The sequence below is a fragment of the Columba livia genome, chromosome 1 (genome assembly GCF_036013475.1).
Source record: "Columba livia isolate bColLiv1 breed racing homer chromosome 1, bColLiv1.pat.W.v2, whole genome shotgun sequence".
NCBI classification, from domain to species: Eukaryota; Metazoa; Chordata; class Aves; order Columbiformes; family Columbidae; genus Columba; species Columba livia.
In genome coordinates, this window is record NC_088602.1 from 16,288,757 (window position 1) to 16,301,735 (window position 12,979).

General features: G+C 41.7%; 1 protein-coding gene across 2 annotated transcripts; it reads right to left on the reverse strand.

Annotated features, from left to right (window-relative positions):
- Positions 1 to 4,262: 4,262 nt before the first annotated feature.
- LOC102089985 (matrix metalloproteinase-27) lies at positions 4,263 to 12,979 on the reverse strand. Of its 2 annotated transcripts, none has more exons than XM_005501487.4 (10): positions 12,711 to 12,979; positions 12,076 to 12,314; positions 11,360 to 11,508; positions 11,134 to 11,262; positions 8,664 to 8,825; positions 8,367 to 8,490; positions 7,528 to 7,658; positions 7,166 to 7,325; positions 5,528 to 5,631; positions 4,263 to 5,319 (listed from the first exon to the last, which is right to left on the reverse strand). In XM_005501487.4, the coding sequence occupies exons 1-10, from the start codon at positions 12,813 to 12,815 to the stop codon at positions 5,219 to 5,221; spliced, it is 1,404 nt and encodes a 467-aa protein (XP_005501544.3). In that variant the 5' UTR covers positions 12,816 to 12,979; the 3' UTR covers positions 4,263 to 5,218. The 2 variants fall into 2 exon arrangements, with proteins under 2 accessions (XP_005501544.3, XP_064902679.1); XM_065046607.1 differs by having other exon boundaries at positions 12,076 to 12,280; positions 12,711 to 12,928.

Consider the following 12,979-nt stretch of genomic DNA (forward strand, 5'->3'; position numbering starts at 1 on the left):
TCTTAACCAGTATAACCTTCTCAATCTAAGGTAAAGCTGCTTTTACCAGTTCTCAGAATAGTTGCTGACAATGTGGGGGGACTCAGTCCTTCAGGACATAGTTTCTAGTACTCTATCAAGGTTTTTCTATATATTTTCTCTTTGATTATTTTGAATCACCAGCAATGTGGTAAACACACCACTCAGTTTATTTAATTTAAAATACACTATTAATAGATTTAACCAAGTGTTTTTAATTTTCAAATCTAAGTGCTTTCCCTGGCATATATTTCTCTCTTTCAAATGCTTTTATGCAAACCATTATTTTAAAAATTGTGAGCTGCATAACCACACAACCAAAATTGAGCATCTGAGGAGCTGAGCCGTTGGGAGCCAACTCAGAGCAAATGCCAGGGCAGCTGTGACTCCCAGGTGGCAGCTGTGACCCTGCGTGGCTGCTATAACCGCTGGGTGGCAGCTGTAACCACTGGGTTGCAGCTGTGAGCCCTGCGTGGCAGCTGTGACTCCGGGTGACAGCTGGGTGGCCTCTGTGACCCTGTGCTCCCCATCCTGGAGGACTCTGATGCATGGAGTGGTGGGGAGAACCGGCCGGTCCCTGCGGACCGTCACCGTGGGATGTGTATGCTGTGCTCTGCAGTGTAAGGTTCATAAATCCTGCCTGTTGGAAAAAACAGCATTTTCTTTGCTGGCTTGTGCTAATCTTCTGTATCCTCAGCAAGTGCTTCAAAAGTAGAATCATAGAATGTCCTGAGTTGGAAGGGCCTGCAAGGATCATTGAGTCCAGCTCCTGTCCCTGCATATGACAACCCCACAGTTCACACCGTGTGTCTGAGGGCGTTGTCCAGTCTCTTCTTGAACACTGTCAGGCTTGGGGCTGTGACACCTCCCTGGGGAGCCTGTTCCAGTGCTCCAGCACCCTCTGGGTGAAGAACCTTTTCCTAATGTCCAACCTAAACCTCCCCTGGCACATCTTTCTGCCATTCCCTCAGGTTCTGTCACTGCTCACTAAAGAGAGGAGTTTGGTGCCTGCCCCTCCTCCTCCCCTTGTGAGGAAGCTGTAGCCGTCATGAGGTCTCCCTTCAGTCTCCTCTTCTCCAGGCTGAACAAACCAAGTGGCTTCAGCTGCTTCCCATACAGCTTCCCCTTCAAACCCTTTACCAACTTTATAGCCCTCTTATGGGCACTCTCCAGTAGCTTAATAATTTTTTTCATCCTGTGGCACCCAGACCTGCCCACAGTGCTCCAGGTGAGGCCGCGCCAGTGCAGAGCAGAGCGGGACAATCACCTCCCTGCCCGGCTGGCAATGCTGTGCTGGATGCACCCAGGACGTGGTTGGTCCTCTTGCCTGCCAGGGACGCTGTTGGCTCATATTCAACTTGCCAGAACCCCCAGATCCCTCTCTGCAGAGCTAAGTAAACACCAATCTCATCAGTCCAAGCTCAAACTGACACCCCACAGTCAATATATCAAATCCTGACCTAACCACCCTATCGCTAGCCTTTAAGAGCTTATGATGGCTTTCTATCTGATGGTTTAAAACCTTGCATTGCTCAGCTATGGGGAGGTTGTCTTGCCCTCAGTCCTATGAGCAGCATTTGTACGTGAAACACACAAAAAGTATTTCCACGCTGCTGGTGAGATCCACTGCTCCTCCAGTCCCTGAAGGGCTGCAGAGTCCACAGAGGCCACACAGACCCACAGGCACCCATGGGCCAGGCTCTTTTGTGAGAGCACACAAACATACACACCCATCTAGGTCTGTTCACTTAATGAAAGGCAGTAAGACACAAAAGCACATGAAGCACATGATGCTTGAGGAAAAAACCCCACATACACCCCCCTCAAGCTGATTTAATTAGTGAACGCAGGCAGACCATTAAAAACCCTGATTCACAGCTAGAAGTCACATCTCAAATCTTTAGATCCTGTCTACAAAGTATGTGTACAGGACACAGTCTAGTGTAACTGAGATGGCTGTCCCGGGGTCTCTGCCTGTGCTTGTAGCCCTCAGAGACGCGCTCTCCCATTGCTTTAGCCAGGCACATTGTGCAGCTCATCCGCACGTCGTGCTGGTGTCCTCTCTTGGTACCTGCAGTGGCTGTACTGAGTTTCAGTTCTCTGCCAATACTCTGCCTTGATTATGGTTTTGTCGTGTCTGAAGGCTCAGTGTTTGAAAAGGTTGGACTTTACTAAGCTGGTCAAAGAGTGTGTTGGCTATCTCAGATACTACCCTTGCAGCTTCCTTTTCTGTTATCAGGATCTGGGCAATTAGCAGCAAGAGGCATGAATTTATGACCAAGTACAGGGAAGAGCAGCCATGCACATCCAGGCAACGACAAGTTCTTTCTCCATATGCAAGCTCCAATGCTTGTTTTTCCCCCTTCTTTTATGGTACCAAATCCTTAGAAAGATTCAGTATGAGTTTTGTCAAGGGTTTTGGGGTATCTGTTTGTCACCCAAGAGCACAGGAGGTAAGTTGGCCACCCGAAAGGGGAAGAGGAAGTGGGTTTTAAGCCTTGCTCTAGCAAGCATCTACACAAGCATACACAGGTCCTGCCCCACTTTGGTAGCCAAAGCACTCCCATGCCAGTGCTGGGAGACAAGGTCCTTGTGGGCAGAGAAGAGAGCAGGACTTTTCAGAACAGCCTACAAGGGATGCTGTACCGTGCGTGTCTCAGCAACACATTACATTAGGATGCATAATCTCCTCATTTCCCAATCCAGTGTCATCATAATGATCTTATGATCCATTTGAAAAACAGTTGTTTAAAAAAATAATTGGCTGAGAAAAAAGCAACTGTTTTTCCTCTGCGTCATGAAACAACTGGAAAGACAAGTGTGGATTAGCTTTGTCCTTATTTTTATGTCTTTTCTGCCTTGCTTTGCCTGTCTTTCCAAACTCCTCTGGCCAAGAGTAGGAATCTATATCACAAAAACAAATGGAAATGTGCAATGGGAAGCAAGAAGGATGTTTAGTAAAAACACTGAGAAAATTCTTTTAGCTTGACTACATGGGATCCTGTTTTCTCTGTATCTGTTCATGTGTCCCTTTGGTCCCACAGTAACTATTGAAGGTGCTGGCCAACTTCAGCCAAGGTGAAATGACATGTTGTAGTTCCTACAGGTTTGGTGGAAAATAGTAGCTGGCTAGAGGAGAAAAAACCTTATTAATTGGAAGATGGTCAAGTAATCCCTTGGCTAAGCTGTGGGGGCAGTGGCTGGCCAGCCCACAGGTAACGACATAGCATTACTCAGCTGATAACCTAAATACAATATGAGGACGTGCATTATGAGGAGCTATAGGTGGCACAAGATGGTGCTGGGGACATGGTATTGGGAACTCTCTGGGGCTGTGGGAGGACATGGAGAGGTGCAAGACATGACTGCATGCCAGCCAGGCTCCTGGCAGAGAGGGACAGAAAGAACCACCACTAAGCACACATCACTGGCTGGGTTTCTGCTGTGATGATCCTATTGTGTGCTTCCTATTCCTCCAAAGAAATAAAGAGTAAAGAGGGAAAAATGAGTGACCAAGCTGTTATCATTAACTGAAAAGTGAAGTCTTGTGTTGAGTGTGACTTTTCAGGCCTTCTTCTCAAATAAAGGAAAAGTGGTACTCGTTTTTTTAAATTATTTTTGCAGGTGACCTGTGAAGCTGCACCCTACGCTGGTTTAACAGAATGCCAAAGCTGCCAGTCAGAAAACTTAATTATCAGCACTCCTCTGTTAAAGATTAACTTTCCTCAAGACAAGGGATTTGTAGAAGCTGTGAAACAGTGTTTCACCTGAGAAAAGAAGGAGCACACAGTTGTTGTTTGTTTATGTATTTGAAGATAAAGGCACTTGCCCATGTTTTACAACGAACTGAATAATCTTGATGACTCAATGATTAGACTTTCCTTGCAGCTAAAATTACAGTTGTATTACACACTGTACAGAGTGTGTGTGAGAGCAATCTTGCCTCTGAGTATAAACACTTGGGAATAACTTGGCAGCTTCTGTCATTAAGCTGTTAAACTGTGCTTTCTACAAAGCAACCAGTTGAACTGAATGCTGGAGAATAAACAGGCTGGAAATACAGAAATAGGTAAGGCATGGTCTCCATCCCACCCGCCTCCAGAAGATTCTGCTCTTGTCTCATGGGAAATCATAGTCATCTCATGGGCACTGTTGGTCCAAGCCGGTGTATTCGGACAACTTCATCATTGGCTTGTGATAAAAAGCTGCTGGTGTAAGTTGCCAAAAAGCAAACATAAAGAGGATAAAAGTAGGATATCATTTTATTTTGGATCACATAAAAACCGAAAAACTGAAAAACACCCAGAAAGGACATTATACATTTCACAAAATTTTAGCTGTCTGAAAATTAACTACTCTAAGCAAGCTGGCTAGTCTGGGACTTTACAGGTTTTGCCTGATTTTGTGAGGCAGTTGCTTTGTGTGCAGTGGCAGCATGTAGTAAATCTCAGATATATCTGCACTTGAAGCACACGCTTTGTAGTAGCAGAGTAAATGTTGTGCTCCATGACATCGCAAGTGGTGAATTTCTTGAATAAGATGGGGCTGCTTTGTGAAGGATGTCATTCATAGATTCTCAAAAAATGACTGCTGATGAAATAATCTAACTGTTGTGTTGGAAAGACAGAGCTGAGTGAGATAATCTGTTTAGACACTGGCGCAGGAGGGTGATTTTTATGGCAAAATAATGGTATGATGTGAAAGGGACAAGACTGTGAAAGTCAAAGAAGAGCAGGATAAGGTGGTAGGAGAGAGGACAGAAAAACAAGTGATTAAGGAAAAGCCTGGCTCTTGAAGATGTTTGGAGAGAAAAGCAAAATACAAACATGTATTGGAAGGTTATTAACACAGTAATGTGAAGTCTTTCACACCTCAGAAACATAAAATGCCTTCAACAGATGAAGCAGAAAATAGTTAACATCCAACTAAACCCATTTATTGCCAAAATATTTGAAAATTTACTTGGAGTATAAAACAGTAAATTGGACATTTTGCACTTAATCAGGGGAAAAAACACAGTTTTGTTCTATCTTTTGGAGATACAACTAGCGCTGACATGCTGGTTTCTTAAAATAGTAGAGAAATAAGAAAACTAATCATGTAGCCTCTTCTGTATTAGTAGCATGTATATGAACAACGTTTGAGAAATCTAGAATGACTTTTTATTCTCAATTGCTGTGTGTAAGAAAGTTAAATGCTATTAACAGTTAAACCAACTGTTACTCTCTATTTCACGGATAACTTTTTTAGTGATAGGGTCAAATTCCCATTGCTTCGATCCATGGAAGAAGTAGAATAATCCTGGAAATAAAAAAGTAAAGCATTATTTTGTGGATACAAGAACTAGCTTCATTTTGACAAAGCAGGGAACATCATCTTTGTATACACAGGAGAGCATCTCTTCACTTCTGTCTTTTGCAGGATACAGCAATAATGATGTTCATCATAACTCCAGAAGTTATGTTCTTTACAAGGAAGCTGATTTTACTTAAAAGCTCATTTAATTTACCTTTCTGTTGGAAAACAGCATCAACCTTCTGGCTAATTCCTGGAAAGTCATCAACTGTCTGCCTAGGATAACTCTTCTCCATCGACTGGCTGTTTTCATCATACCTATGAAGGGAGACGTCATTTTACAGAGTTTAGACATCAATTCTGCAATGAATTAAGCAGTTGATGAATGCTATCCACCATCTGTAGTTTGATTTCACTGGGATTATGGAGAGTGAAGTTATCAACTTGCACAAATATGTGCAGGATACTGGCCATTGCATTTTCAATAAGGTGGCTACTTCTTTGCTGATATAGCAGATGCAGCTCCAAAGAAGCATCTGGAGTGAGACAAATAGAAGGAAGACCGACATTTTTGACAGCAGTACAGGATTTACCTCCTCTAACTACAACAGTATGACAGTCGATGCATGGAAACTCTCCAGGTTGATTCCCACTACAGTGACGGTAGAAATTATTGCATTAATTTTAAACTCCTTTCAGACTTTTATATGATATTGTACATAGTCCTCTACTAGATGAGAGATTTAGATGGAGGAAAGGAAGCCGATTGGTTTCTTATACAATCAAGTTGTTCCTAACTGAACCAGGACAATATGTATGAGATGGAACAGAATTTGGGGGCTGAAAGGAGGACCCAAAGTGTTCTTCAAGATTTGAGGAAACATTTCAGGAAAGCAAAACAAAACAAAACAAAATAAGCAAACAAACAAGCCTTTGTTTTACTTCTTCTTGGATACAAGGAATACTTTTCACAGGGACATGAGACTGAGAAAATGAGTTGTTAGGTAAAAAATCCATGCTGTGGTTTCCTTGCATGCCTTTGTCTTGTGACCAAGGCAGTAAAATAGCAATGCAAGATGTTGTAAATAATCTTTCCAAAACTATCAGAAACAAAGGACAGGAAACAACATGCAGCTCAAAATCCAGCTGACCCTGTATGTCTCACTGAGGAACCCCACAATTAGTCATGATAAAATAAGTTTCACCCACACATGCTCCTGGCTGACTGCAGAAGGTCTTTGTAGCAGCTGTCCTTGCACACAGGAGGAACCTATCTGCTTCCCAAAGCTGACTTTTTGCTTCCATTTTTCTGGTATTTGGGTATCAGGAATCACTTATGCCAGTTTGGGAGCAGGATTTAGAAGAAGCTTGTTGCAAATCCAATGCTAAGCAGGCAAAGGAAGGAAAATGAACTATCACTTCCATCTCTCTAAAAGAGGCAAAATAATCCAGGATTTTTCAGAAATCAGAGAAATCCTGCCCAATTCATTTTAGCCAGCCTTCTGCTGAAGTAGATTAGCTTTCAGATCTTTATTTTCTGGAGATGCTTTTGTCAATTTTTTTGGTAAAAATTCTCTATATGCTGGAATCTTCTTCAGCTTCCAGGCATAATGCATCAAATTGGGTCCATATCTTGAACGCCCATTTCAGGACACCCTTAAGCTCTCAAAAGTCAAAACTATATTATTCTCCTTGTGCAGGAGTCAAAGAAACATTTCTATGAAAAGTAGGATTGCTGTAGTTACCTAGTTACATATAGTTAGCTAAAAGTCTTTTGTCACATGGACAATTGTAATTGCATTCAGATTATTTTGGAGTCAATCATAAGAAAACGTTTGTCAATTTTTCTTACCTCCAGTACTTGTCACCTATGAAAAAGTCTGTCTTCCCTGTATTTTTATTACAAACAGCTGCATCAATTTTCTTGACACCTTTAGGGAAGCCCAGTGTGTAGATATTCTTCGGATAACCATGCAATACTTGATACCCGCTGATAACCCAGAATTTATTGCCTGTTTAAACAACAAAAAAATAATATTTAATTTCACCAGTGATTTTCAGACAGTAAAAGAAAAAAAATCACTCCCTTAGTGTGGGTTATAGGAAAACTAGATGAAATGTGTTAAGTTTATTTTTAATCTATTTGAAAAGAATTTTATGCACATAGCTACCCTTCCTTCCTTTCTGCCATTTAAATAAAATCTCATACTTCACCTTTGAAAAACAGGATCTGATCTTTCATGTTCTCATACGCAGCTTCAATACCAGGTGGCAGAGTTGGCCAGAAGGTAGAAATTAATTCTTGTTCAACTTCTGAGTTATCAGGATAGACTCGCCATAAGTGCCTGATTTAAAAAAGAAACAGTTTTCATAGTAAACAATAAACCACAAGCAATTCTTTGTGTGCCCAAGAATGTGAACAGCATTGTGACTTACAAGCTCTTTCTTGTCAATGGAGATACCTGAGTCAATGTGCCAGAAATTAAAACACTCCCCTTGGTGGGAAGTGAGATTTTTTTAATTCTGGCTTCTTTCTGGAATTACCTTTCTCATTGGTACTGGTTGATTGATGCGATCAGCTACAAGTAGGTGAAAAGTCTGAGTTGTTTCTATACTATATAGTAAGAGAGTTACAGAGTCAGAGATGAGCCTGACTGTAAACTATTCCCTGGACAACTTACTTGGGTGACTTTGGGCTTGTATATGTGACTGGAGGAGAGATTAGCCCAACTATATGGTAGAACACACTAATTTCTTAGGAAAGGATTACAGCATTAAGTCATGTAATTAACTCGTATAACCACCTATAGATTTGGGATTAAAGCTATATTGGGACTGAGATATTTTCTGGAAAAAAAATGAAGCAAGCTTTTTTCAGAGGATCCTGTAAAAATATTAATACAACTCATTTCTGCTAAAAGTTTTCAATGAATTTCCATTTGTCTCATTATAAATCACATGATCATAATAATGTGAAACACCAAAGCATTCGGCCTTTGTAGAAATCAAGAAAAAATAAGCCTCACAGAGACAAATGTCCTATCAATATTTACCTGCCCTTTAGAAAAATGACTTCTCGTCGGAGAGTAGTTATAGCATTGAAAGTCATCTGGGAGCCACAGGTTTTAGGTGAGGTAGGGTTGGCTGGCCTTTTATCTGGGGCATTTGGTGGAGAACCTAAGGGAGACATTTCATAAAGAATACACCAAATTTGTAGAAACGCTATGATTTTAACAGATACATGCATTTTTTTTGCATTATTAGAATACAATTATTTTCATGGTGAAACAGTGAGAGAGATTATTTCTCTACCGCTTACTTCTTTTTTTTAAGCCATGGATTTTACTCACCATAAATAGACTGAATGCCACTTATGTCATCTGGAGAGAGGGGAAATTCACTGAGGCTGACATAGGCGTAATTGGGGAACATCAAAGCCCTCTGATCATTAGAATGGGAGAGACCCAGGGCATGGCCAATCTCATGAGCAGCAACGAGGAACAAGTTGAACCCTTAAAAAATTGATAGAGATAAGAGATAAGTCTAATTTTGATGTGTAAATGATTGATAGGAACATAGCAGGGATATTACTCAGTGACAGTTCTCATACAATATAAAAAATTAACTAGGGTATGCATATATGTAAGTACATTTTTTGTACAGAACAAGGTTGTGTTCTTCCACTAGAAGGGAGTGACTTTTGGCCCTCTTCCCTCCTGTTCTTTCTGTTAGCTACTGACAGTACATGTGTGGCATGAGTAGATGTCTGGGGGCGAGTGTGGGTGCAGCTCTGAGGAATGTCCTGGCAGGGTTTCCCGGCTGAGCTAGAATGGATTAGGTACTGAGTCAGATCAACCTAACAGACATCTCCAGGGCAAGGACAGGACGAGGCACTCTGTGCTCCCTTGAGCTACCGAAGCGCCACTGTGTGTCACCCTCCCACCCACAAACCTGAGAAAGAAAGGTGAGATCACGAATATACAAGGAAAAATATAATGATTCAATGTTAGCAGAACAACTTACTTTTGTATCACTAGGACTTAAAGCATATGGTTCCTCATAGCCTTGTCAAATAAAATATCTTTTAAAAATACTGCACTAATGCATGCTTATTCCCAGTGAAATAAGTTAGCACGGTAAACAGATAAAAATGGAATTTCCTTCAACAAGAATCCCTCCAAATAACACACTTTCTGAATTAGGGAAGAATGATCATCTGCCCTGAAGACCGAGAGCCAGAAATATCAACAGACTTAGTGAAGCTCGCAAGTCTGTGGCAGAGTGGAGGACTGGTCACCGATTGCCCAAGAAAGGCTGACTGAAGCCAAGATACGCATTTCTCAAAAAAACAAACAAAGCCTCAGTTTTTCCACGTGTATTTCCAGTCCTCCCCTCTCACGAGTCCTCTAGACTCTCCAACGAGTTCTGCAATGCCTGGCTGCTGGAGCTGTGCTGTTGAGGAACAGCAGCAAAACTGAGATTGACCCATTCGGTCCCATTGCAGAGAAAACATTACATTCCACATGACATTACAAAATATTACATATTACGTTAGGATGAGAGGAAATGGCCTCAAATTGCACCAGAGGAAGTTTAGATTGGATATTAGGAAAAATGTCTTCATGGAAAGGGCTGTGAAGCATTGGAACAGGCTGCCCAGGGAAGTGGCCGATTCACCATCCCTGGAGGTGTTTAAAAGGTTTGGTTCTCAGGGACATGGTTTAGTGATAGTGTTAAGTTAATGACTGGACTACAGTCCAATCTTAAGGGTCTTTTCCAAACAAAATAATTCTGTGATTTTATCAGCATGACATGTGCACCCCTCATCCTTCTTTTTTTCTTTCCCACCACAATAAGCCCACACCTCTCCTCCTCACGCAATGCTCCTACAGCACCTTCCTGTTTGTTACGTCCTCACTTTTCCTGCAGTGTGACCTCGATTCTCCTACTGCAATTATCCTCTGCAGTTTTCCATCCCAAAAAATGGATGAGAAAAGGGTCTAAAGTAAAACAGCATGATGTGCCTGTGTACTGCCAGATCTATCAGAGGTCATATATACTGTATGCCCAGCCTGGAGGGAAGGGGGTTGAGAGGAACAGATGAGTCCCAGCCAGATGGTTGAGGACCTGGTGTTCCCTTCTATTCTGGCCCAGTGGCACACATCTGTCATCAGCTCTGCATGCTGCATCTCAGTCCGTGGGTGGCCTGAACAGCATGTTCAAACTCCTGGCTGCTGGCAGGCAGCTGAAACTGCTTGGAGAACACTTTCATGTATAAGCCCATCCTAGCTTGGATGCAAAGTAAAGCTGTTACAGCCTATAGTTGGGCCTGTTTTATTACTATTAGAGAAGACTCCATTATCACTGGTGACTGTGATGTTTTTTAGGTGATGGGGATCTCTGAGGGCTGCTGCAAAGTACAGTGTGCTTCCTCTGCAGTGTGTGGCAGTGCCAGGCGTGGTGCCAGCGTTTGCACCAGGAAGGGAAAAAGTCAGAAAGCTTTTACCATGGTTTGCGAAACTCTGGTGTGTATGAGCCCTACCAGCCCCCAGGTAATAGTGGCCTGTGTCTGTAGTGTTCGTGTGTGAAAAGGGTTGTCTTGATAGTATATTTACCAGTGTTAATTGAGAACAAGTTTAGATCTGGCTGGTTTTACATCAGCGTAATAGTAATTATCCTAGTTGGAGGATGGCCTGTGATAACCTCAAACTGCTCTTACAGTTAATGATGTGTTTCATCTCAGTCTATTCCTTCACCTAAATAAAATCAGAAATTAATTTACCCATCTGCATTGCACTTCAGAAAACCTTTTTTACCTACCAGCTGAGCCTGTGGTCCAATCTTCATCTTCATCGAAGTGGACATCACCACCAAAACCATTGCCAGGTGGAAAGGCATGAGCGAGAATGCCAAGGGGGCCATCAAAATAACGAGGGCAATGTCCATGAGCTAAATAATACAATGTTGAAACAACATTAGGCTTATGTCATGACTACTGGAAAATCTTTAAATTAAACTTACCATTGGTATGCAGTCAGCTTATTACCTTTGGTCCCAAAAGCAATCATTATATCTGCTACTCCCTCATGAATACGAGTGAAAATCAGTGGGGTGACAGTGCTCCACACTTTAAATGCCTGCTGGATTGCTTTATCCACATCTTCTTTGCTCATATCTGGTGTGTAGTTCACAATTCTACAGTTATGAGGGTTCAAGTAATAATGCTTAGTGTTTGCAGAGAAATATTACAGAGATGTATAAACAGCAGTTTAACTTGTAATCCAATAGCTCTCAAGGTTCCTCTTGGACTGAGTTTGGGGAATGTGATAACTGTCCAACATGTCTTTTTCATAATAATAATTGTGTACAAGGTATCAATTTTTCTCAAAATGGCCCTTAGCCAGGAGGTCGTCTCTTGAGCATGAGGAAAATCATCTCCTCAGGTTTTTGTGACTACTAAGCTGTCAGTCTTGTGAAATTTTGAAGATAAGGGAGTTTGTACAGGGTGCAATTTATATTACTGTTTGGCTCCCAGAATATTTTTCAGGAGTGATACATGACGGGCAAAACACTGTGGTTGACTCAGAAAATGTGAGAAACCCAGCTTGAGTCTCAGGAATATGCATGGCTAGTAGCTGGGGAAAGAGAAATACTTTTCTCCTAACTGGCAACAATTGCTACAGAAGTTACATTTAAATATCACAAACATGGATGCCCACAACCCCAAAATTCAAACACAGAAAGTAATTATCTAAATAGTACCTGTATGTCAGCTTGTTTTTTTTCCATCCTGGCAGAGTAACACCATAGAGACCCACATCGGGAACTCCACACCTGGGTTTCTTCATCATTTCCAATGTCTCAGTGTCTGGTTTTCCAGTCACTTTCAGACCAAAAAATTGTTGCATTTTCTGAAGTTTTTCAGCTGTAGATTCATCACTGATTTTCCACCCAAGCTGATTTGGATCTGTCTCAACAGCATAGAATTTACTTAAATAGTCCTAGCAAAAAAAAAAAAAAAACAAAAAACAAACAAACAAAAAAAAAAAACAAAAAAAACAACAAAGTATACACATTTCATGTTTTGATCTGTTTCTAAATAAGTGCCCTAGGACTGATATTGTTTGTGTAGTTTGCTGGCATCTGCCTGTGATTTTGGAGCACAATAGATGTTTTCCGGAGGATCATAGCTAAACAGAAACAGACAACATTGTCCCTGACTTGTATTGCCTTGACATGTTTGTACAGATTTATCTTACTTGAGTAAAGTTTGGGCAACAGAGTTCTATGGAATAACACGGTCTCAGAAAGATGGCAAATGCTATGTAGCTGGAACATGCAGATTACATATGAAAAGAGAGGACTCAATAGATCTGAGATGTGAACAATGTAATTACCTGTACAAGCTTTGCATCTTCTTCTTTGTTGTCTTTCTCTGGGTGGACGGGAAGAGTGTTAGAAGCAGCTGCACACATTAAAAGAAGAAGTGAAAGTTCCTTCATTCTTGCTCTCCTCTCTGTCCGGTGGGACAGCAGTCTGCTTTCTGCTCTGTGTGCATCCCCTCTCGCTGCCCAGTTTGTACAGGATGGGCTGCTGTGGGAGTCAGCCGTAGACTGACTCAGAGTTTATCATGCTCCGATTACCTCCACACGTCCTATAACTCTGT